Below are 26,292 nucleotides of genomic sequence, written 5' to 3'. Positions count from 1 at the left end.
CAACATCAGCCACAGCGCCTTCTTTCGAGACACGTCTCCAAAGGTAAAGGAAACAAAAGTGAAAATGAGCTTTGGGGACTTCATCAAGATCAAACTTCTTCACAGCAAAGGAAACAGTCAACAAAACAAAGAGGCAACCCATGGAATGGGAGAAGATATTTGCAAATGATACTACAGACAAAGGGCTGATATCCAAGATTTAAAATGAACTCCTCAAACTCAGCACCCAAAAACCAGATAATCACATCAAAAAATGGGCAGAAGACATGAACAGACACTTCTCCAAAGAAGACATACAAATGGCTAACAGACAGAAGAAAAAATGTGCATCATTAGCTATCAGGGAGATTCAAATCAAAACCACATTGAGGTAGCACCTTATACCAGTTTGAAGGGACAAAATTAATAGGACAGGAAACAACCAAGTGTTGGAGAGGATGTGTAGAAAGGGGAACTCTCTTACACTGTTGGTGGGAATGCAAGCTGGTACAGCCACTTTGGAAAATAGTGTGGAGATTCCTCAAAAAATTAAAAATAAAACTTCCCTATGACCTGCAATAGCACTAATGGGTATTTACCCCAAAGATACAGATGTAGCAAAAAGAAGGGCCATCTGTACCCCAATGTTCATAGTAGCAATGGCCACAATCGCCAAACTGTGGAAAGATCCAAGATGCCCTTCAACAGATGAATGGATAAAGAAGATATGGTCCATATATACTATGGAGTATTATGCCTCCATCAGAAAGGATGAATACCCAACTTTTGTATGAACATGGACAGGAATAGAGGAGATTATGCTGAGTAAATTAGTCAGTTATATGGTTTCACTAACTTGTGGAGCATAAGGAATAACACGGAGAACATGGGGAGATGGAGAGGAGAAGGGAGTTGGGGTAAATCGGAGCGGGAGATGAACCATGAGAGACTGTGGACTCTGAAAAACAATCTGAGGGTTTTGGAGGGGTGGGGGGTGGGAGGTTGGGTGACCCTGGTGGTGGGTGTAATGGAGGGGACGTATTGCATGGAGCACTGTGTATGGTGCATAAACAATGAATCTTGGAACACTGAAAAAGTAAAATGAAATTTTTTTAAAACAACAAGGAAAAATAATCTTGCAAAACTGGAGAAAAGGGACTAAAAGCAATGGATGTGGGTTCAGCGGTAATTTGCTGGTGCTATTTCAGAAGTGTGCACATATTCATATTTTGACAAAGGCAGTAATTGCTACACTAAGGAAAAAATAGACTAGTCTTTTTCCTGTTCTAAAGTTTAAAAAAAAAAAAAAGGTGAATAAAACATACTGGGGCTTGCTAACTTAAACTGGCAAAAAGGTGGGGAAGTGTGTGAAAGTGCTCCACTGGAATGACCCCTTCACTAGATTCTTTTAAAATCCTGCTACTTGAAAGTATACAAATGCGAGGTCAATTCCTGCCTGAAATACTGGGAGGTCCTAGTGCCCCCTCAGCTTTTGGGGCCCCTGATTCCTGCAGTCCCCTCCCCCTGGCCACGCAGGTGCCGGAAGGCCAGTCGTAGAGCAGCATTGTGAAGTGAGCAGAGCAGTCACAGGCGTGGACCCCGGGGGCCGGGGGGGGGGGGGGGAGTCGGAGGGCGGTGGGTGGGGTTGGGGGAGGTCCCAGCACCGCGAGCCCGGGGCCCTAGCTCACATGCCAGGCACGAGCATGGAGGTCTTGGGCCGCTTCTCCCGGCGCTGCGTCCTGGCCACCGGCGGGAAGCGCACGTCGGCTGCGCGGCTGCGTGGGCCCGGAGCGTGTACTGAGCGGTGCTTGGGCTCGGGGGCCACGACCCCGGGCGAGGTGAACGAGGTTGCAGCGCCCTGGCCCTACCCGCGCTGCGCGCCCATCGCGGGGCCTCGCCGGCGCCGGTGCTCCCACTCGTCAAGGGAAAGCCGCAGCCTGACCGACGTGGCCACGAGGCCCCCAGACCGCACCAGGAGGCCCAAGCCCCGAGGCCGGCACCTAGAGGACGTCTGGGGCGAGCCAGGGCCCAAGCCTCACCCTGGAGGCGGCGCGCACAGCCCAGTCTGGCGTCGGCAGCCCCACCAGCACAGCCCTCCGGCCCAGGGAGACACGCCCTCGCCTTACCCCAGGGAGCATACACCCCCCTGAGCGGGATCTTTGGAGTGGAGAAGGCGCAGAGTGGAGACCAGTGGGCGGTGCCGCTGTGCAGGGGTCCAGGTCACTGGTCCCTGTCCTCGGCTCCTTCAGAGAAGTCTTCCGTGCCATCTCAAGAATTCAGGGCGTAGGCGTACGTGTGCACCCATAAGAAGGACAGCAGTGATCTGCTAGAGTCGTTAGCCAGCCAACTCTCCCAGCCTTCAGTGTCCAGCAAAGAGATTCAGAGCCCGCACGCCCAGATGCTCAAGAGCAAGCTGGAGGAGGCAGTCATGCCCTCCAGGAACCAGAAGATCGTGGCCCTAGTGCTGACCCGGCTCCAGAAGGCCCAGAGGATGCGGGAGCTGCAGCAGCAGGCGGCGGTGGCCTGGGAGGAGCTGAAGCGCTCAGACCAGAAGGTGCAGATAACCTTGGAGAGGGAGCGCAAGCTGCTTCTGCAGGAGAGCCAGGAGCAGTGGCGGCAAAAGGAGCAGCGTGTCCGACGGCGGGACGGCAAAACCAGGAGCGCTCCCCGGTCTGCAGAGCATGCGGGCAGGGCGCTGCAGGAGAAACCGGAGCGAGCCCGGGAGGTGGCAGAGCCAGAGCCTACGCCCCGGAGGAGGACCCGAGAGCTGCTCTTGCAGGAGCCGGAGAGGATGGTGCAGGGCCTGCGAGAGCAGGACTGCCCGAAGCTGCAGGAGAAGCTGGAGCAGGGCTCTCACCGGAAGAACCTGCCCACCGCGGAGCCCCAGAAAAAGGTCCAGGAGACCAACCTCAGTTCCCTCGTCAACTACCAGGCCCGGAAGGTCCTGCTGGACTGCCAGGCCAAGGCTGAGGAGCTCCTGAGGAAGCTGTCCCTGGAGCAGAGCTCCCAGCGGCCCCAGGAGATCCTGCAGGGCCTGCTGCACGAGCGCCCGAGGGAGCTGAGGGACAGGTCGCAGAAGCCGGAGGAGCGGCTGCAGCAGGTGCGGCGGTGCGCACAGGCCGCGGAGGAGCAGACGCGCATGCACAAGCGGCTGCTGGCGGAGCTGGCGGAGCAGAAGGGGCAGCAGGCCAGGAGCAACGTCCAGAAGGACATCAGGGACAAGGTGCAGCACATCCACGAGCTCAGCGTCCTGCGAGAGAAGAACCATCACATCCTGAAGCTGAAAGCCGAGAAGGAGGAGAAGTGCCACATCGCTGGCATCAAGGAGGCCATCCGGAAAAAGGAGCAGAGGATGGAGCAGATCTCCTGGGAAAAAGATGCCACCTTCGAGGAGTTCCAGAAGATCTCCAGAGCCTCCAGAAGAGACCACGCCCGCGCGCTGGCCAGCAGCTTCCTGGACCGGAGGGCGCGCGAGACCCAGCGCGGGGCCGGGACACCGGGCTGCTGAGAGCCAGTCGCCAGTGAACCGCACGGGGGTGAGGGAGACGGGGGCAATGGATGCCCTCTATAATCTGATTATAACTGAACACTGATTTGAAAAAGTATATAAAATAGCTGCACGTTCCTCTCATGAACTAGTTCATTGATTCATGTGGGGAGCTGAGAGGGTTGGGGATAGAAATTTGGGGGTTTTAAGAAAATGACTTGTGATCAAAGTTTCATTTAAATAGAAAATATTAGCTCTTCAGTAACCTTGGGAGCACACATCAGGCGCATTTTTCTTTTTAAGATTTTATTTATTTGACAAAGACGAGAGAAGGAACACAAGCAGGGGTGTGGGAGAGGGAGAAGCCAGCTCCTGGCTGAGGAAGGAGAACGATATCTGGGCTTGATCTCAGGACCCTGGGATCATGAGCTGAGCCCAAGACAGACTCTTAAGGACTAAGCCACCCAGGCACCTCCAGGCCCATTTTTGAAGAACTAAAGTCTGCAGGAGGGAATTCAGTTCTGGGTCATAAGTCTCTTCCTGTCCCAGAACTTACAAATTCTAATTGGTATTTCCAAGGGATGCTTTGAGAGATGACAAATAAAATAATCAATGTAAGGTGAGATGTGAGGTACTAGACAGAGCAATCTCCAAGATAGAAAAGAGATTGTGTGAATGGGTGAGTGGGGGGTAGATTTCGGTAAACAAGTGCATACTACATCCCCTCAGGTGTTTATAATGCACCTGAAAGTTTTAAAGGCTCTGAGAAGGCCTGCAGTAAAGAAATTTAATTGTTGAACCTAGAGTTTTACACAAACCGCGAACCCCTTTTTTCCTCGGATCACTCCATGAAACTGGTGTTCTGTGACATGTTTTGGATGATACTGCTCCGTCATCCAAGAGCTCGCTGGAATCTTCTGCTCTGATTCTTTGCACACTGCTCCTCTTTGCTCAGTCCTATCCAGTCTTTTGGAACAAAATTCAGTTGGAATCTATTTCTCTTCTGTCCCTCCTGAAGGAGGTAGATGATGTCATCTGTTCTTCCCACATGGTATCTAATTGACCTCACCAGCCCTGAATGAATGACTCAGCATGATTCAGGAGCATGGCATTTTCAAATTAAGGAGCCACAAGCTGAGTAGGACTTAACCCATCACGTTGTAAAGCTTCTGTCGAAAAATTAGCCAGGTTTTTCTTCAAATGTAAATTTATCTTTTGAAAAGAGAGAACGAATAAGCCTGATTGTCTTACTAGGATTTTTTGAAATGACATAAAAGATAATTTGGTCAGGATTTTGATCAGAGATCATGATGAGACTCACATTCTCACTTTTTAAAAAATTTATTATTTATTTGAGAGAGCGTGGGAGTGGGGGATGGACAAGCAGACCCTCGCTGAGTTTGGTGCACAAGGCAGGGCTCAACCCCACAACCCTGAGATCATGATGTGAGTCAAAATCAAGAGTTGGTCCCTCCACAGATGGGGTCACCCAAGCACCCATATTCTCATGTAGTGGGGGCGGGACCTTCTCCCTTTTTCGTGTCCTTTCCCCTGCCCTCGGAACCCCCAGTGAGGCCTCATCAGGCCCTTCCTCCTTTGCTTAAAAAATGCTCCTATATTTTGCTTCAATTTCCACCTACTCTCTCCTCTTCCCTCAAGTTAATCTACTGTTGCAGCCACATGCTGCATGCATTCCCGGCATTGTGGGACAGTGCAGGATGCTTCAGACTTCCTGCAAATCTAACTCCTCCTCTTGATGGGGCTGATCTGTGGAGGAAGTTACCTTTCCTGAGCCTCAGCTTGCTCATCTGTAAAACAAAGTTATAATTCGTACTTGGGAGAGACGAGTAGATAATCAGCATAAGCCGCTCAGAGCAGTGCCCAGAGCCCAATGCAGACAGTGTCAGTCAAATGTTGCATTTTATTCTTGGTAATATATGTGAGTTCCTCTTTCCCTGTCTCAACCCCCATTCATCAGACCCTGATTGGTGTCTCTGAGCCTCGTTTCCATTCTTCCTCCTCTGTGAGATGTGGGGCACCTGGGCTGCTGGCCCTGACGTCACCCTTCCCAGACAGATGGTCTGCATGGAGCACGCAAATATTGGGCTGGGTGGGGCTCATCCATTCCGCGATTCAGTTCATGGCTTCCAAGCTCCACTCTCTGCTACAAGTCCAGGGTCACTGTCCAAGATATCATACCCATGCTCACCACAGTGGTCAATATACAGTCAGGGAGACAGTCAAGCAGGCTGTTTTGTTTTGTTTTTAAGAGTTTATTTATTTATTTGACAAAGATCACAAGTAGGCAGAGAGGCAGAGAGGCAGGCTCTCCACTGAGCAGAGAGCCTGATGCGGGCCTCAATCCCAGGACCTTGAAATCATGACCTGAGCTGAAGGCAGAGGCTTAAACCACTGAGCCACCCAGGTGCCCCAAGCAGGTTGTTTTAACCCCACATCCCTATCCTATGATTTTATGCCACTAATATTCTCTGCGCTCTCCTCCAAGAAAGAAATGCATACTGTCATTCTTTTAGTCAGTTGTTGGTGAATGTGATTGGAAACAATAATCAGTATAAAATCAGACTGACAGAAGATGGAATATACTTACTTTTCCCTATTACAACCTCAATAAATAAATGTATTTATTTATTACCCAGATACATATATACCCTGAAAATCATCTGTGAAACAAACACCGGCAGAGTCTGAACGTGGAAAGAAGGCCGACAGGCCATGGACTCAGGACCTGAGGAACTGTATAGCGTGAATGCCCTGGGTTCCGTTCTACCGCATGTATCCCAGACCTGGAGCGGAAGAAGCAGGCAACCCAGAAGCACCGACAAGTCTCCTGATCCCTAGCCAAATGAGGAAAAGGGCAGCCTAATAAGACAGAAAACTTTCAGACAGTAGCTCTACTCCAGCCAAATACCACAGCAAACCCAGTGGCCCCCACCCCTATCCATGCCAAAAAAGACCTCTGCCATCACAGTTCCCCGGTGCCAGTGCAGACCAAACAGGGAGCTGAGACTTCCAACCCCCACACCCACCCACCCACCCTCACTCACTGCCACCTCCACCACAGTCACCACGACCACCCACCCCCATGCCCGTGATCACCATGACTACCCACCACCACCACCATCACCACCCCCATGCAGTAACAGGGTGCCCCTCCCTCCTCCTGCCAGGTGCTGTCAGAAAAGGCTAGTGAACAGTGAGAAGTTTTGTCACCATCCATCCATCAGGGAGTATCCATGAGGCCTCAAGGGGAGTGAGCACTCCCACCCTCCCCCAGCAGTGATGAGGAACCCCCCCACACACCACAGGTGGCAGTGGAGCCTGGCTGGGAAACTCGACTTCTCCCTCCTCCTGGCATTAATGAGGCCTCAACCTCCCTCCTCCTGGAGCAGTGAGAGAGGAAAACAGATAAGACAGAAGGTTTAAATAAGATCTAGTCTTATGAAACTCAGAATGACCAGATTTCAACTGAAAATCACTTGTCATACCAAGAACCAAGAATATTTCAAATTGAATGAAAAAGACAACATGGGGACAACAAGTGGGAGAAATCGCTAAAGATTCTACAGCAGATACAATAAAAGTTCTTCTGTAAACAATTATGAACACACTTGAAACACCTTAAAAAAAAAAAAAAAAAAACTAAGTCTTGGCAAAGAGAAAGTCTCAGCAAAGAAATGAAAGGTATAAAGAATCACCAAATGGAAAGTTTATAGCTGGAAAACACAGCAACAAAAATAAAAAGCTAAGTGGATGGGCTCCACAGCAGAAAGGAAAACAAAACCACCCAATCTGAGAAATAAAAAAATTTGCCAAGGCAGGGGGAGGGGAGGGGGGAAGGTCTTGTGGACTTGTGGGCCTATAACAAAAGATCTAGTGTCACGGCAGGAAGGGAGGAGAAAGCAGGCAGGGCTCAAGGAAATAATGGCTTGAAAAATTTACAAACTTGGTAAACGAACTAACCTTACATATTCCAGATGTTGTGTGAACCCCAAAAAAGGGTAAACCCCCAGAAATGCATAGAAACTCATCTTCGTCTGTTGGGTCCATGGTCAAAGGAGTGAGACTGATATAAAGTGAAGGTCAGGCAAAGCTTTATTTCGCGCCAAGCATCAAGAATCAAACTGACCGGCCAGGGCCATCCCTTGCAAAGAGGTGACCTCTCTCTTCTTTACAGACTAGCTTTTAAGGGCAAAGGCCATGTGGTTGGGCCTGGCCACGCACAGTGACCAATGAGATTGTAACACAGAGGAAGCTACACAGTCCTGCTAGGTCACACATAAGTGACCAATTTAATTACAATTTACCCTATAGTATATATTTGAACTCGCCTATCATCTTGGTCAGAATTGGCGCCCAAAGGGCAGGGCCCATACTCCTTGGTAGCTAGAGAGACAGACACCACCGATTGGATAACTCCATCTGGCCTGACCCACCCTTGTTTTTGTGCTTTGTTACCTGGGACTGGTTTCTGGGACTTGTTTTTAAGTAAGTTCCCTGAAGGGGGAGAGGCAGGGTCAGGATGGAGCTGCTCTGGCTAAATAGGCCCTTTCATTAGTCAAATTTCTAAAATTGAAAAAAAGAAAAAATTCTTCTTTTAAAATATTTTATTTATTGGGGCACCTGGGTGGCTCAGTGGGTTAAAGCCTCTGCCTTCACTCAGGTCATGATCTCAGGGTCCTGGGATTGAGCTCCGCATTGGGCTCTCTGCTCACTGGGGAGCCTGCTTCTTCCTCTCTCTCTGCCTGCCTCTCTGCCTACTTGTGATCTCTGTCTGTCAAATAAATAAATAAAATCTTTTTTAAAAAATAATTAAAAATTTAAAAAAATAAAAGATTTTATTTATTTGAGAGAGAAAGAGCATAAGAGCAGGAGTGGGGGAAGGGAGAAGCAGACTCCCTGCTGAGCAGGGAGCCTGCTGCAGGGCTCAATCTCAGGACCCTGGAAATCAGGACTTGAGCCAAAGTCAGATGCTTAACCTACTGGGTCACCCAGGCGCCCTAAAGAGAAAAAAATTATTGATCAAAAGAATGAGAAAACAAGCCACAGACTAGAAGAAAATATTTTCAAAATAGTGGCTATGTTTTAATACAAGAGAAACTCTCAAATTAGTTATCTAAGCTCCCACCTCAAGCATCTAGAAAAAAGCAAAGTACACTCAAAGCAAGAATAAAATAACAAAAAGCAGAAATCAATTAAACTAAAAACAAAAACAAAAACAGATTTTTGAAAAGTTAGATGAAATGGACAAACCTCTACTGACTGATAAAAAAGAGAAGACACAGATTCCACATCATAAATGAAACCGCAATATCACTACAGACCCTAAAGACGTCAGAAGGGTAATAACGGGGGACAACTGTATACATGTAAATTTGAGAACTTAGATAAATGGACCAAGTCCTCCACAGACACAAACTACCACAACTCACCCAAGACAAAATAGATCACTTAAACTGTCCATAACAGCAAATAAAATTAAATTCATAATTTAAAAAATCCTCCCCCCAAATTTCCAGGCCAAGGATTTCACCAATACTTAGGGGCGCCCAGGTGGCTCAGTGGGCTGAGCATCTGCCTTGGTTTGGGCTCAGGCCGTGGTCTCCGGGTTGTGGTGTTGAGTCTGGGGCCAGCTCTGTGCTCAGCTCAGAGTCTGTCCCTCTCCCTCTGCCCCTGCCCCCCGCCATGTACTCACTCTCTCTCTCTCTCTTTCTCACCCTCTCTCTGAAATAAATTAAAATCTTCAAAAAAAAAAAAGAAAGAAAGAAAGAAAGAAAGAATTTCACAAACACTTAAGAGAGCTGACACCAACTCTGCACAGCCTCTCACAGACAATAAAAGAGGAAGGACCCCTTCCTGGTTCGTATCCAGAAGATAGTGGTACTATGATACCCAACCAGACAAGGATAGAACGAAGCAAACCAAAAACCGCAAAAGGATGTGTCTCGTGAATGTAGACATAAAAGTCCCTAAGAAAACATCAGCAAATCACATGCCACAAGGACGTGGGATTTATTCCAAGAATTCAAGGCTCATCCATTCTTTAAAACAGTCACCATATCAATAACACGTATTTAACAGGCTGAAGAAGGAAAATCACAAGAACATATCAACAGATACGGAAAAAGCACTTAACAAAATTCAACACCCGTTCATGAGTAATCCTTTCAGAAAAATAAAGGGAAACTCCTCCGCTCAATAAAGAGCATCTCCAAAAATTATTCTGCAAACGTTACAGCCACCAGTGAGAGAAGAATGCTGTGTCCCAGATCCGAAGCAAGGAAGGATGCCTGTTCTAGGGCTGGGTGGGGGAAGGAAATCAGAGATAAGATTAGAACAGAAGAGATAACACCAAGCTGCGGATGAGAGGGTGGTCTGGGTGACAACCCCAAGGAATACGCACAAATCTTCTAATAAGTGGGTTCAGCAAGGTCACAGAATAAAAGATCAACATACAAAAGCCACGGTCTTTCTTTTTCTTTTTTTTTTTTTTAAAGATTTTATTTATTTGACAGACAGATGACAAGTAGGCAGAGAGAGAGGGGGAAGCAGGCACCCCCATGAGCAGAGAGCCTGAGGCGGGGCTCGATCCCAGGACCCTGGGATCATGACCCGAGCCGAAGGCAGAGGCTTTAATCCACTGAGCCACCCAGACGCCCCAAACCACTGTCTTTCTATATACTATCAGCGAACACATGGTTGTTGAAATAAAAAAAAAAAAAAAAATAGGATACCATTCACAGCTGCCTAAACTACGACACCATTCACATCTAGGTTTACTTAGACATAAATCAAACAAGACCTGTGTAAGACTTGTCTGCTAAAAACCACAAAATGTGGATGAAAGAAATTAAAGACTGACATAAGCAGGAGGCCATACTGTCCGTCGACCAGAAGCCTCAACAGAATAAAGATGTTAATTCTCCCCAAACTCACAGATTGCTTGCGGTTCCCACCACAATCCCAGGTAGGTTTGTTTGTAGATCTGGACAAGGCTAGTCTCAAATGTGCACATAACACCTCAATTTCCCAACAGGGAATGCAGTGAGAGGATCGGTCTACCCAACCTTATACCTTGGGACCCAGAATCAGGACCCTGCGATATTGCTGAGGGGATAGGTTTCACTCCTCAGCAGAACAGAGTAGAGACACCAAAAACAGGCCGGCACAAATACATCTAATGGTGTTTTTTGACAGAGATGCGAACATGATTCAGTGAAGGAAGACAGCCAATTCAACACAACATTTCTGGAACAAGTGGATATCCACAGGCAGACAGAGAGAGGGAGAGACACACAGACAGATACAGAGACAGAGAGAAGACCTTCAGCCCAAGGGTCACATCTTACACAAAATTACCTCAAAATGAATCATAGACTTAAATGTAAATTGTAATACTGTAAAATGTTTTAGGGAAGAACTTGGAGAAAATCTTCAGACTTGAAGGTTAAGCAGAGTTATTAGCCTTGGCACCAGAAACACCTTCTGTAAAAGAAAAACATAAGTTGGGCCTCATCAAAATTCAAAGCTTGGCCAGAAAGAATCTGTTAAGAATGAAATGACGAGTTATGGAATGAGAAAATGCAATTTGAAACCACAACAGGCTATCACTGTTCAGCTATCAGAAGGGCTGACGTCAGACATAGCGACCCCATGAAAGGTGGAGAAACCAGATCTCTCAGAGGCTGCGTGGGATTGTAAGGGGAACAGCCTCTCCGGAAACCAGTTTGGCAGTTTCTTCAGATACTAGACATGTCACCACCACGTGGCCTGGTGTTGGCACTCCTGGCATCTCTTCCAGAGAAATGAAGGCTTAGTTCATAGAGAAACCTATTCCTGGATGTTCCCAACAGCTGTGTTCACACTGGCCCTGAGCTGGGCTAACCCAGATGTCCTTTGATAGCTCAGCAGATAAACAAACCTCCCCCACCAGTCACCCCTCAGCAATGAAAAGGAACCAGCTATGGACACACACAACTCGGACGAACATCCAGAGAAGTGCTCTGAGGGATGGTTACATACATGGTGTGTGATTCCATCTAGAACGTGATGGAAAGGATGGAATTGCAGACAGGGTGGGCAGAGTAGGGTCCAGACGGAGCAGAGTACACGTGCCCATGAAAGGCAGCCCGAAAGGGCCTTCTGTGATGAAAACATACTGTCTTTTGACCAACTTGGTGTAGTGTTCTGGGGCAGAGATGGGGGACACGGGACAATATACCATAGTTTGTGAGATGTCGTCATCAGGAGACTCTGAGCAAAGAGACCCAGGATATCTCTGCATGCATTCTTAAAACTGAACATGAATCTACAATGATCTCAAAAGGTTTCTCAAAGCAAAGTAAAACTCACATTGTTTATCGCTGGAAAAAGTAGCATTTTTGTTAGTAACAATGGAACTTCAAAAATTGACCTCAGGATAACAAGATTTAGTAGAAATTAACACGAAGTGAGCTCAACAGTGCCTCAAACTGCAAATAGAAACAGCTATCAAGACAAAAATTAAATGATAGAACCAGATTTTCTTTACAATGCTTAGATCTGTAGGATTTGGCCTACAGAAATTGAACCTGGCAGAAATAATTCCCATAAGGGGAAGCCCACAGGAGCAGAGAGGCTGACATTGGTCACATCTGATACTGTCAAAAACATACCAAAAGATAAATGCAAATAGTCTGAATGCAAAGAATGTCTTAAAATTGAAAAAAAATACAAAAATGTGGAAACAAAGACGGTACAATTTAGAAAACTGACCACAGAATTGAATTGGCTTAAAGGAGTTTCAGTTGGAAATTTCTCTCAGTGAAAGCATACTAGCCTTGGTATTCTGATTTCCACAGTTTTTACAAACAGGTGGCTCTTGACTTATGGCAGTTCAACAGGAGTTGTCCGTTCTACAATAGTGTGAAGGTAAAATGCATTCAATAGAAAAAACTTCGAATCTTGAATTTTGATCTTTCCCTGCCTTCGCAGTGGGCACAGCCAATATGAGCCACGTGATCACGAGTCTCAGCAGTCCACTCACTGACAACCATTCTGTCTTCACTCTCAGTACACTATATTCAGTGAATTACATGACACATTTGAACATTAAATTCAACATTTATTATCAAACGGGCTTTTGTATTAGATGATTTTGCCCAACTGTGGGCCAAGCTAAGCATTCCAGGCTGTTTAAGGTAGGTGAGGCTAACCAAGGACCTATGATAGGTTAACTGTGTTACACGCATTTTTGACTTACGATATACTCAACGAGTGATGGGTTTGTCGGGACATAACGCCACTGTAACTCAAAGAAGATCTGTAGCTATCAGATCAAAACTGGGATCAAGACATCCTATCTTCTAGCAGCCAAACCTTGATCCAATGCCTACTTCAAGCCAGGCACCTGATGTACACTCGACTTTAAAATTTGATTACATTCTTAAATTGTATAACCACTGTGATATAAGTATTATGGTATCTCACAAATGAGAACCCGAGGTGCAGTGAGGCTGAGCACAATCTCTGAGTGCTGGTTCTGGATTTGAACCCAGTTCTCAGTTGGCCCCCTTGCCATGAATGCACCACATGGCCTCTCAGTGGTAGTGGGGAGGACACAGACTCTGAAACCAGACTGCCATGTGCAAACCCATGCCGTGTCACGTATCTGACGTGTGACCTTGGACAAGGTCATCACCCTTCCATGCGTCTGTGTCTTGATCCCTATAAAGGAAGTAGAGTGTATAATCCATAGAGTTGTGAAAATTAAATGGTTTAACATGTATAAGGAGTCGAGAACAGTGGCTAACATACAATACGAATGCTATGTTCGCTTTTATTATATAATATTTTCTTAAGTCTCATGCCGGACAGATTTTCATTAAAAGGAAAACCTGACTTACAAGTATGCTCAGAATTTTGGAGGAATTAATGCCAATGTAATCTAACTCCTGTCAATCTTAGCACACCTGTTGTCTTTTATCGCAGAACTTAAAGACTGACAATGATATTAGTTGCATTTGAACTGAAAGATATCAGGAATTTTGAAGAAATTGCCTTTGGCTCTAGGGAACCTAAGTATTCCTCCACTGACTGTGTAATTGAATTAATTCCACATCGGACCAGCTTTCATTAATGCCCTCCCTCCATCCTGATCATGTAGCGAATCTGTGTGTGGGGAAGTGGCAGAAAATGCTGACTCAGGTGAGTGTTCTCGTCATTAACCCCTCCTGTGCTTGGACAGACACTGAGATGTTCTGGAACAGTCTTCTTCTTTCTATATGCTGGATACTCAAGAGTCAATGATGGGTTTTTTTAAAGATTATTTTTTGAGACACCAAACATTTGTCATTGTTTTGCCTTCTTCAAAACCCAGAAAGCTCTGAGTATTTTCCAGTTCCACATCTAGTTACAGTGAGACCCAGTTCCCTTTCTCATAGCACTTGAAACCAGAATAGTTCTATTTCCAATTGAGTTATCTGTGCTTCAAAAGGGGCCATTGTTTCTCTTTGATGTTGCAGATGTTTTAACTCAAAGAAACTAGGTGGTCAGATTTACTAGCAAGCTTACATTTTTGAGGTTAAGCAGAGGTGAGCTAATCCTTGAAAACAAAGGAAGGACCCCTCCAGAAGGTTCTGAATCTTACTTTCTCCACTAACCTAGCTATCTGTTGTGCTGGGTGGACAAGGATGATGGCTCAAAGCCATGACCCTTGCGTGGGCTTCAAGATGGCAAGGGGCAGAAGGTCAATGTTGCAGTTATGCCACAGCTGGGGTATCCTCCCACAACAGGCTGAATTTATACACTGGCAGAAACTACCCATTGCTTTAGGATCAGTTTGTAAGTATCTTCCTTAGGCTCAGCTAAGAACCATGTGTTGACCAAGGCTATAGATTGACTCCTTCTCCACATGCCATGGGAGATGGCCATCGAAAGCCTCAGGCTTGTGTGTTTCCTATCTGCAATCTGAGAGGAGAGACGTCTCTGCCTCCAACATGGGAAGCACCACGTTCAAACATAAGGACTTATCTCTGTGTCCATGACAGCATTATAGCATAAAGCATTATACTTGGTCCAACTGTACACTGGGCCTTTCCGGGTGGTTATGGGATGGGGGTTACTGGAGTGGGTAAGCGTGTTCTTGAGCTGCTCGGTAGAAGAAGGACACTGAACTCTTGGTGCTCAGAAAACAAAATTCAACCCATGAGGTAGCCAGAGACCAACAACAAGATGAGATGTGGGCAGTACATGCTGTGAGCAACAACCAGCAATTAGTTAGGCTCACTTTAATGACGATGAAATATTCCCACCTTTCCCTGAATTCCCACACCCCCTCTCCCTTCTATTAAAAAAACGGGCTCCAACTTCCACTTCCCACAGCTTCAGAATAGCTATATCCTTCATAAAATATAATGTCTTTGCACTGCTGGGGTTACAGAAGTAGGGAAAACCTTCGTGGAGACTCAGACACACTCACAAGCACATACATAGTCAGAGACCTGAGCAGAGTTACTCTAAAAACATTCCAAAGCATGTCAGAAAGAGAAGCATGACAAAAAGAGAAGCCGACTCTTGAGATTCCCAGTTTAGACCAGGAACTGGAAAGCAATGACCTTGGTCCAGCTCAGCAGTATCCTTAGCTCCTGGCAAAAGCAAACACAACCCATGCCAGAGTGCTCGCACTTCAAACTCCCGAGGTTTCCGCAGATCAAGGCCAGCACAGCACGAGTTCACAGAGATCATCACACATGGATACAAATCCTCGTGAGTGATAATTAGCAGGAATAAGACAGATTAGGACCCATACATATGTGAAATACTGGAATTCTCAGGGCCAGAATAGAGAATAACCACACATGAAATGTTTAAAAGAAAGCACTGGAAACCTGAAATGAATAAGCAGGGAGCACTAGCAAATATGACTAGGAAGATCTGAAAAAGACACAGAAGTTTTAGAACTGAAAAATATAGTTTTTGCTATTAAAAACATAACTCGGAGGGTGAGATAAGTAGCATATTAGACACAAATGAAAAGAGTGTCAGTGAAATGGAAGATAGATCTGCAGAAATTTCCCAGAAAGCAACACCCAGAAAAAGATGTAAAGGGCAAAAAGGAGGTTAAAAGACAAGAAAGTAAGAGTAAAAAGTTGCAATATAATCACAGTCCAGAGAGGAGAGAGACAATGGGGGAATGGCCAGATTTAAAGGTATTTTTTCTAGAATTCATGAAGGACATGAATGTAAAAACAACAGTTACCAAACAAGATGAAGAAAAATTAAATCCAAACCTCCACACATTGAAAGTCACATGCCAAAGACAAGCCATAGATTTTAAAAGCATTAAAAAATAACACATCAGGGGCACCTGGGTGGCTCAGTGGGTTAAGCCACTGCCTTCCGCTCAGGTCATGATCTCAGGGTCCTGGGATCAAGTCCCGCAACAGGCTCTCTGCTTAGCAGGGAGCCTGGTTCCCTCTCTCTCTCTCTGCCTGCCTCTCTGCCTACTTGTGATCTCTCTCTGTCAAATAAATAAATAAAATCTTTAAAACACACACACACACACACACACACATCACCTTCAAAAGAGTAAGACTTATGGCAATTTTCTCAACAGCCAAAACAAAAGCCACGAGACAGCATAATTAATATCTCCTGAATGCCAAGAGAAAAATCACACCTACAAATGCCCTACAATTGTCTACCCAGCAAAAATATCTTTGCTCATGAGAGTGAGATAAAACATTTTCAGAGAAAATGAAACAGAGTTTTCTACCTAAGCCAATGGAACTTTTAAAAGACGCACTCCAGGAAGAAAATCATCCTGGAAGAAAGGTCTAAAATGCAAAAAAAAAAAAGTAAATAAGTGGGCAAACATTAACATTGCCTGTGACAGATAATATTAACATCTAAATCCCATGACTAACTTATGGAAATAAAAAGGCTTAAAAGGAGAAAATTAAAATCCTGCTGGCCAATCATGCAAAGGCTAAGAAAGGAAGTGGTTGTGTGGTTTATGGGAGGGTTGAGGCACTAATGGTAGAGTTCAGCAGTTTTGCATGGCAAAATTTCAAATGTCACCAAGGAAGAATAGAACTAAAATCTTAAATATATGTGTAAAGCAAAATTGATAGAACACATAGGGAAAGTAAACTCATCATCAGAGTGGGAAATGTTCAAGGTACCTCTTTTATTTGACAGGACAAAAAACTAGTGAAATTTTTAAAATGGGATTAGCAATTCAGTTTATCAGAAATATGCAGACTCAATATAACAAAAAGATATTTACAGAAGTTGACCAAAGAATACCGAATAAAGGGTCCATCATCATATAGACTAAGTTCTCAAACCACAGTGCAATTAAATTAGAACTCAAAACTGTATGCTTAGAATTTTTAGATCCCACTTTTATAAACTTTGTAGATTAAAAAAAAAAGAGAGAGAGAGAAACATTTTAAGATTTCTTTACTTGAAAGAGAGAGGGAGAGAGTGCTCATGTGGGGGGAGGGGCAGAGGGAGAAGGGAAGTAGACTCCCTGCTGAGCACCAAGCCAAACAAGGAGGGCACAGGTGACAACAGAATTCCCATCTCACAACCAGGAGATCATGACCTGAGCTGAAACCAAGAGTCAGACGCTTAAGGGACTAAGCCACCCAGCAGCCCACACTCCCAGAAATTTTTAAATGTTGGAACTAAACAATCATGAAAATACCATAGTCCAAGGCTTATGGCTTATGACATCATTAACTTTAAAAATAAAAACCCCAGTTATGTTACCAGCAAAAAATGCATTTCTTTTTGGGAATAGCCAAAAATTGCAAACTCCACTAAGTAAACTATGCAGAACCACAGGCAAGAGAGCAGAACAAGTTAAGAACAGACTCTCTCGCATTGAGGAAAGAAGGGGCTGTTGTAAACTAAAAGTCCAATGGAGGAAACTGGGAGCTGGAAGTGTAGTAGCTTCTCGTTGGCTGAGCAGTCACTGTCTCTCATCGGTGGGTTGCTGCTGATGCAGGAGGAGACCTTACTTCCTGGGTTCCAGGTAGTAAAGCGAGATCACCTGCAAGGTGGGTCTCCCAGGATTGGGTCTGTAATTCACAAGGAGGGTCCTGCTGCCTCCCAAATCAGTTCTGAGGACTTGGAAAATGTAAAGTTATACAAGCTTCTAGCAGAATTGTTCAAGAAAGAAAGAGAAGCACAAATAATCGGAAAAATAAAAAGGGTATAATGAGGCTCTAACAGGGATGAAAAAGAAAAAAGTGTACTGTAGAGAAACTATACCCAAAGAATGCATAAAAAGGCGCAAACTTAGGGACGCCTGGGTGGCTCAGTTGGTTAAGCAGCTGCCTTCGGCTCAGGTCATGATCCCAGCGTCCCGGGATCGAGTCCCGCATCGGGCTCCTTGCTCAGCGGGGAGCCTGCTTCTCCCTCTGCCTCTGCCTGCCATTCTGTCCGCCTGTGCTCGCTCTCTCCCTCTCTCTCTGACAAATAAATAAATAAAATCTTTAAAAAAAAAAAAAGGCGCAAACTTAGAAGAAATGAACACATTCCTTTAAAATCACCAACTCAAGGTTTGCCTGGGTGGCTCAGTTGATTAAGCATCTGCCTTCAGCTTAGGTCATGATCCTGGGGTCCTGGGATCCAGCCCTGCATCGGGCTCCCGCCCTTTGGGAATCCTGCTTCTCCCTCTGCCTGCTGCTCCCCCTGCTTGTGCTCTGTTGCTCTCTCTCTGACAAATACATAAATAAAATCTAAAAAAAAAAAAAAAAGGAAAAATAAAATAACAAACTCAAGAAGAAATAGAAAGTCCAAATAGCTCAAAATCCTTAAAATGTGTGAATCAATTGTTTGATTTTCCTACAAAGAATCACCAGGCACAGATGATTTTAGGTTAAGTTTTACCAAACATTCATGGAACTTGTCAGTCTAATCTTATGCAAATCATTTGGGTAAAAAAGAAAAATAACACTCAACAATTCATTCTGAGTCCACTATGCCTTTAATACTAAAATCCAAAAAATATAGTGAAGAAAAATCATAGCCTCATTCACGAACATAAAGGCAATTATCCTTCATAAATGGCAAAATGAATTCTGTGCCTCGTGAAAAAAGACAGCACATCATGACCAGTCTGGGTTTATTCCAGGAATAGAAGGCTTAACTTCAGGAAATCTGTAATTATCATTCACTAAATTAGCATATTAGAGAACAGAACAATATGGTTATTTCAATAGACAGAGAAAACACATTTGATGAAATTCAAAATACCTATTTATGATTTTGTTAAAAATTTACAAATAATTAAATAGAAAGGGATTTCCTTAATCTGATAAGGGGAGTTTACCAAAACCTACCGCAAACATGATTTTTAATGCGGAAGGCTTTTTAAACTGGGAGGGGTTGGGGAGGGAAGAGAAGAAAACGTAGAAGGTTTGGAAAGGGGGGTTCTCAGCTCTCATCATTCACAGAGGATGTGGTTGTGCACGTAGACCACTGTATCTCCAACTATAAATTTTAAGTATTCTGAGTAACGCTATCTGTAATAGGCAAGAACTGGAAACAGCTGAGTGGAGTCAGCCGCACTGGGTGTAAACTCGGGCTTCGCCCCCCACAGGCTCACGGACAATCCTGGGTCCCGGTGACCGTGAGCTCAGTTTCCTTCACTGGAAAATGGGCATGATGACAGTGCTCATCTTGCTGGGTGGCCTTGAGGCCAGAGGGACAAGGGGTGGCAAGCCTGTGGCTCAGGAGGTCCTGCAAGAGGTGGCTTGCTTGTCATAGGGCTTCGCAGCCTGCATTGCCAGAAGCCTTGCAGGCCTTGGGGCAAAAGACCAGAAACAGATCTTTTCCTCGGACCCTCACCCCCTAGATATGGCCTGTGGGGCGCAGACCGGGGTTGTCTTCTCATGGAAGCCCCTGCCAAGGTCACAGGCACCATTGTTGGATGCTAGGTTCCCTGAGGGGAGGCACGACTCACTGACTTAACCCCTGACTCCCAACGTGTCCACCAGGTCTCAGAACCTGGGAAGCAGTCCTCCTTCCTACCTCTGGGGTTAGAGCTGCTCCAGTCCAAGGGCATGGTGGTTTGGAGGCCCAGGGCTGGAAAGCCTGTCCCTGCATTCTCCCAGGGTGGGCCCAGCAGCGGCCACCTGTGCCCACCCCACAGCACACAGGCACTGATGAAGGCGAGAACACAGCCCCTGCTTCCTCCACCCTCACAGCAACTGCTCTTTGTACAACCTTCCGGAAGGGCTTTGAATCGTACAGTCTTCATACATGTTTGAATAATTATTTGTGTTTAGTGTTTGAAAAATAACCTTGGTCAAAGAGAAGGGATATAGCATGAATGTTTAATAGAAGCTCTGTTAATGGGACCTCCACCCACCCTAAGCCATGCCAAAGGAGGTGGTCGGGGCTACCAGGGAGTGCGGCGCTCCAGGAGGGAGCTGGGGACAGAACTGTCAGACCACCGCAAGATTTCCTCATGAGTGTCCCTGAGCCTCCTGTGCTAGACAGGGCACCTGGGGACACAGCAGGAGGACAGGAGGACAGGAGAACCAGCGGTCAGCCCAAGCATCATTACCCATGGGCCTTCTGCTGAACCCCAAGATGGGTCTGGGGCTTTTAAAAGAGTGATGAAGGCAGGAACCACCTGCCCAGTCCATGGTTTGCAGCATGAGGGGGCTGGGTGAGTGAGAGCGCCCAGTGTGCCTGTAGCCCCAGACACAGCCGCTGTTCTTGGGGTGCTGATTAGACGCAGAGGCATGCTGGGTGCTCTGTGTCCAGTCCCCCACTCATCTTCACGGGGACCATGGGGGGCGCTGCTACTCTCCATTTGCAATGAAGACACGGAAGCTGCTGGAAGGCTCTGAGAGGTCAAGCAGTACCCCCAGACCCCCGAGCCCCCAAGCGACAGGATTGGGGGCCAAATGCAATCCCGGTGAGTCCAGCCCCAGACTCTGTTCATGAGCTCCTTTCTCTTCAGTCGACACTGGTTGGGTTCTAACTAAGCTGTCCGTGTTTCGAAGGCGGGACTGCCTGCCTTTCCTGAGCTCTCCTCCCCATCTGTTCTAGTATTGACTGCCAAGAAATATTTACTGAAATTGAATTGTAACAGCTCTGCGGGAAGGTCCCTGTTGGCCAGGTCAAGACCCGGACAGTTGTTCAGTGAGCAGCACGTGAAGCTCTGACCCAGGCGGATGACATCTGTACCACTGGGGGCCAGGATATGGGGGGTGGGGGGCCATCGTGCACACAGCATCCCAGGGCAGCACACCAGCCCACGGCGTCTGTGGGACTGTGGAGAGGGGCTCAGGTCAGGCTCCCTCCAGGTGTCTCAGCAGGTTTCTGAGCCCCGGGGGCATAGTCCATCCCCAGTGCAGGAGCGGGGTTTGGTTTGTCTCAAAGCTTCCAGAAAATCACTTGAAACATTGGAGAGAGCGTGGCCGCCCTGCTTGTGAGTCTCGGCATGTTTTCAGAAGCCTGACGTGCACCGTCTTGTAGAAAACACTGTACACATGAAAACTGAAGCACACACGGTGGGAATGCCCCAGCATTTCAGAGCAAGGCTTCCTGACAGCTGCTTCCTTCCACAGACAACCCTGCAGGCTTCGATGTGACAGGGTGGCCCAGACACACTCAAGCGGCCATTCAGGAGCTCATATTATCCTTGACTCACCGATAAATTAATACCACCCTCGATTTTCCTGAGAATGCCGTCCTCACATGCCAGAGACAACGGCATCCTGGTCTTACTTGCTGGGTCACTCTGCCGATCTGAAGGAGGACCCCCAGCCGGGCTGACAGCATGGGGGGGTGCAGAAGGACCAGCTCCCTGTGGGGCACCTGTCCCAGCCCAAGAAGGCCCAGCTAGCGGGATTTTCCGGGGGCTGCTGTGTGGAAGGGACTGTGTGTCCCGTGGGGCTCCCAGCTCCAGCACAAGGTACCCTCCATTTCAATGGCTTTTGTCTAGACCTCCTCATGTAAGATCTTAGACACCTGCACGGTGGCTCCCAGACACACCAAGGGACCCCCTACAGCACTTGTGGCCGCACTCTACCTCTGTCCTGCTCCCGTACCCCTGAAGGCACTACCCAAAGGAGGGGGAACCCGGTATCCCGGCCCCCTCTGGATCACCAGGGGCTCTGAGATGCCACAGCTCAGGGTGCATGTGGAGGGTGTGTCCTGACTCATCACAGGGACACACCCTGGCTGCTGGTCATCTCAGACCCGTAGCCTTTCATAGGAGACAGTTCCTTCAGCCTTGTCTGCTGCCCTGTCCTGCTCAGAAGCCCCGCGAACCCCAGCCCTCACCGTCCTCGTGCAGTTCAGCTCCTACAGATGGACGGTCTCGCTGTTGGCGGGGCTCAAGGACAGACGCCCATGGGAATCCCTCAGGGCCTCAGTCAGTGGGATTTACGCGATGCTGACAGTTTGTTTGTAAAAACAGAATCGAAACCCACAGAGACAGACTAGAAAGTTCCTCCTCTTGGAAGAAAGCCAACCCATAAATGTAAAGGGAACGTGAAGTTTGCGATTTATTTATAATCTCACAGCATCTCTGCAGAAGACACTTGCTAATTACGAAGTAACTTTACAGAAGGGGAGAAATCCCGGCTGCACCCTCTAGCCCGGAGACGGAGCGCCTCCCGACAGGTGCACAGCCAGCCAGCCCAGCCCATAGCACACGGGGAAGCAAGGGGAGTGCAGGACACGGGTCAGGAGGTGCTCCACGGAATCAGACACATCTTATTGGGAACACAGAGAGATGCTCGGTACCTGAGATTCCAGGAGGGGAATGAGACCATGGGATCCAGAGTCGGGTTTCTTCTGCTGCAGAGGACATTCTCGGGAGAAGGTGTGTGGATGAGCAGCTGCGTCCGTCTTACTGTTCTGGGCCCCTGAGCAGACAGAGGAGGCCAAACACGATAAAAGACCAACATTTGTTTGAAAATTTTTAAATATCTATTTATTTTAGGGGGATTCAGGGAGAGGGAGAGGGAGAGAGAGAATCTCCAGCAGACTCCCCGTTGAGCATGAAGCCCAACACGGGGCTCGATCTCATGACCCTGAGATCGAGTCCTCAGCCGAGATCAGGAGTCGGACGCTCCACTGACTGAGCCACCCAGGTGCCCTCCTTACTTGAATTTGAGTGAAATTCTTGGTCTTGTAACTTCCCTGTGGGAATGGGAAACGACATCAAAATTAAATTAAACAAACAAATGAACAAACAAACCCAAGCCATCCTTTGAGGTGGGTGAAGACGTTTCTAGGGTGCCAAGCCAGGGTGGTGGGGACAGTGGTGGATTGGGGAGGTGACACCTCTGTGAGTAGAGACTCTTCCCTGGAACAGGTTCCAAACTGTTCCACAGCTGTGGAAATAGCTTAGGAAACACGGTGCACATGGAGGACGGGGTGGGGGGGAGCAGGACGGGAGGGGTGCGGGTCCTGTGTGCTCCGTGGGATCCTGCTCAGTGACTCCAGCTCAGGAGCTAGTGTCTCATGGTCCTAAAAATACTCCCAGCCATGCAGATGCTCACACACAGACAGCCTGAGGACACCTTTGCAGGCCAACGGAGCCTCAGACCTACCTAATTCAAGTCTTCACGTTCCCCGCGTGGGAGCACAGGAGTGTGGAGGGCAAGCAGCAGCGGTGGGGTCAATGTGGGCCCCTCCCAAGGGGCGGGATGGCCTTAGATCCCAGCCGAGGAACGAGGAAGGTGGGGAGACCACGGGATGCCGGGCTGCCCGAGGCTGGTTTCCAGTAAAGACGAGGGCCGGCCTCTCCCCTTGTGCGCCAGGCCTGCTGGTGGGGCAGCTCTGCTGGAGACGGAGAGCTGGTTGACTGCACTGGGGGGCTTCGAGCAGTATGTGGGCTGCAGCAACCAGAAAACCCTATATTCAGCTGAGTCTGTGACAATCCACCATCCCCTCCGATGTCAGAGTGACAGATAAACTCCAAGGAAGGGGCTCTTCTCCCAAGACTAGTCAGGACAGGGCCTCAGGTTAAACGCGTGGGAGGGATAAGAAGACTCACACATGTATACCCCCGTCACACACACACACCCATTGCACACACATGCACACGCATACCCCCATCACATCCACACATATGCACATGAACACCCCCGTCGCACACACACACACCCCTGTTGCGTGTACACACACCCTGTCCCATGCACACACATGCACAAACAGGCACACGTGCACACACCCCCATCGCACACACCCACACACCTGTCGTGCACACACACACCCATTGTGCACACACCGTACACACACACACATCTGATGCGTGCTTACACATCTGGCAGGTAGGAAACATCACTTCTTGGTTTAGGATGCAGACCATACTGGACAGTTAGTGACACCTGCTGGAGGGTCAGCACTGTGCTGGGCACTCAGCAGCCTGAGAGGTACATATCCTTATGGAGGAAGGGGACGAGCAGTGACATCTGGAATCAAACGGGGAAGCCAGACAGCCACATGGAAGAGGAAGCAGCTATGAGGAGAGGGCTCCAGCGAACGTTGTCACCGGACTCTGTGCCTGACCTCGACGTCCTCCAGGCCTCGGTGCCTCCACGCAGGCCCCCTGAACCTCTGCTCTAGGCCCAGCCTCTCTCCTGAGCGGCACAAACTCCCCGAGCTCTGGCTTCTGCCTGATGTTGTCGCCCCCACCGCCCACCAGCTCACACTCAGCCCGGCCAAAACCAGGCTCACCACCACCACCATCATCACCATCGCTCCCAACCTCATCCCAAGTCAGCTGCACCTCGGACGGCTCTATTCCTGCTCGGAGCCAACATTCTCCCGCGGATGGAGGTTTGAATCCTGGGTGTTCCCACCTCTGCTCTCACATGCTGCCCGAAGTACCCTTCTCCTCATTTTCTGTCCTCTCCATGCCCTCCTCCACATATCCTCCCCCAGGCCCTCTCCCCCACACCCCCTCCCCCACACCACCCCACACCCCCTCCCCCACACCACCTCCCCCACACCTCTCCAAGGAAATCTGAGCCCTCTTAGCAGAAAAACTCGTATAGTGCCTCCCTTATCCACCTTCCAGCACCCAAGAATAAATTTTTGGAGGTTTATCAATCAGCGTCAGTTTGCCTAGATTTGGTTTTAATGGTTTACATAAATACCTCCATTTCCTAATAAAATTGGACAAGGACACTCCGAGGAAAGAAAATAACACTTTCTGAGAATCTACCAAGCCTCATGCCAGCTGCTTTCACATATGTTATTGAACTTAATTCCTGGAACGCCTCTGCCTGATAGAGATTACAAACCACACTTCACAGACAAGTGTGCATCAAGCTCGGGAAAGCAGAACAGCACCCCCAAATCGCACATCTAGCCTCATCTGCCTTCTAAAACCTCTCCCAGGTGATCTCATCCAGACTCACAACATCGCCCCAAAGCTGATGATGCCTGGGTGCAGAGCGACACCTTGGTGCTCTGGGTCCCACAGAAGAGCCTGGGGACAGAGCTGGGGACAAACAGAACAGAATGAGGCTCACACACCGGTGGACAGAAGCACCCTGCCAGGAAGTGCACTGAAAGCATCCAGAACTTCAGGATCCTCGCTGTGGAGGGCACAGCAGCAATGAAGCCAGAGCTGGTCAGAACAAAAGCGCGGAAGGCAAACATGGTGCAGAGGGGAGGCACCCTGGGCAACACCCTGGCTGGTGGGCTGAGCCACCTGAGGCCCCGACAGCAGGGCACTCCAGGCAGACAGGCTCTCAGGTGCAAAGGCCCAGGGGTGGGAGCTAAGCACGTGCAGAGCAGCAGAGGAACGAAGATGGTGGAGTGGAGCCAGCAAGGGGCACGTGCAGGGGGTCGGCTGCATGATGGCTTCCTGTGGCTGTCACGCTGCATGCCACAGGAGGGAGGGATGCCACCCAGCTGTGGGGTCGCGCCTGAGACTCAGTTTCACTGAGTAACTGAGCCGTGTGTCCCATGCCATCCTGCATGTGTCTATGCTCCACAGGCTCAGGAGAACGCGGCCACATCTCAGTCTACTCTCTGAACACTGTGTCACTGGCACTGGTGGAGCTGGCCCCCTCCCACCTCCTGCTGACCTAGGAGGGGACACATGCTGTCCTGGACTTTCCTCCCAGACCACACACAAAGATGCGCTGTGAGGGGAGCCTCACTAAAGTCCTGCTGGGTCAGGATGGTGATGCGGGGCTCTGGCTGGCCAGAGCGTGAGGACATGCTGTTCTTAGGAAGAAGCTGCTCCCCCACACCTGTGTCTTGACACCTGTCGTGATACTTGCCATGACCTGTCCCAACGCACACTCTCACTGGTGGGAGTGAGACACCCCCAAAGTGACAGCAGGCATCATGCAGTCAAGACAGAAGTTTAAATTTTTGCCTCACAGAACAAAGCGGAGGTTGTGAGTCTCCTGTGACCCCAGGGCTCTGCACGTGTGGCCTCCGTTCCAACAGTCTCCAAAGCGTACAGCTGGAAAGATGGGTTGAGAGCCCACTCCTCCCTGGGGAGGAATTTCCCAATGGTGGTCGGATGTGGGGGATGCTCACAGCCAGGCACAAAAGGGCTGGGATTTGCAGACTGTCTTCTGGGATGTCATGTGCCCAGTGAACACTGAAGTTTTCTTCAAACTAGAACAGGGGAACTGGGTCCTGGCTGACCTCGCCTCCCAGGGTCCCCCCTTCCAGGCTTCCCATCCTTACCCAGAGGCTGGCTTCCCAGCCAGAGGTGCCCTCTGCGTTGAATTCCTAACACAACACTGTTTTCTCCCTGAGAAGGCGTCTGTCTACCTCAAAGGCAGGCTTTTCTTCCCAGCCCACAGAAGAACAGACATTGG

General features: G+C 48.2%; 1 protein-coding gene across 1 annotated transcript; it reads left to right on the top strand.

Annotated features, from left to right (window-relative positions):
- The first annotated feature begins 1,615 nt into the window (after window positions 1–1,615).
- LOC131814926 (coiled-coil domain-containing protein 185-like) lies at window positions 1,616–3,604 on the top strand. The gene is given in 2 exon segments (XM_059146401.1): window positions 1,616–2,100; window positions 2,103–3,604. Coding segments are annotated over 2 exon segments (1,818 nt in total). The 5' UTR covers window positions 1,616–1,667; the 3' UTR covers window positions 3,488–3,604.
- The last annotated feature ends 22,688 nt before the right edge of the window (window positions 3,605–26,292 follow it).

The sequence above is a fragment of the Mustela lutreola genome, chromosome 14 (genome assembly GCF_030435805.1).
Source record: "Mustela lutreola isolate mMusLut2 chromosome 14, mMusLut2.pri, whole genome shotgun sequence".
NCBI lineage: Eukaryota > Metazoa > Chordata > Mammalia > Carnivora > Mustelidae > Mustela > Mustela lutreola.
This window is presented reverse-complemented; position numbering and strand designations above follow the sequence as displayed.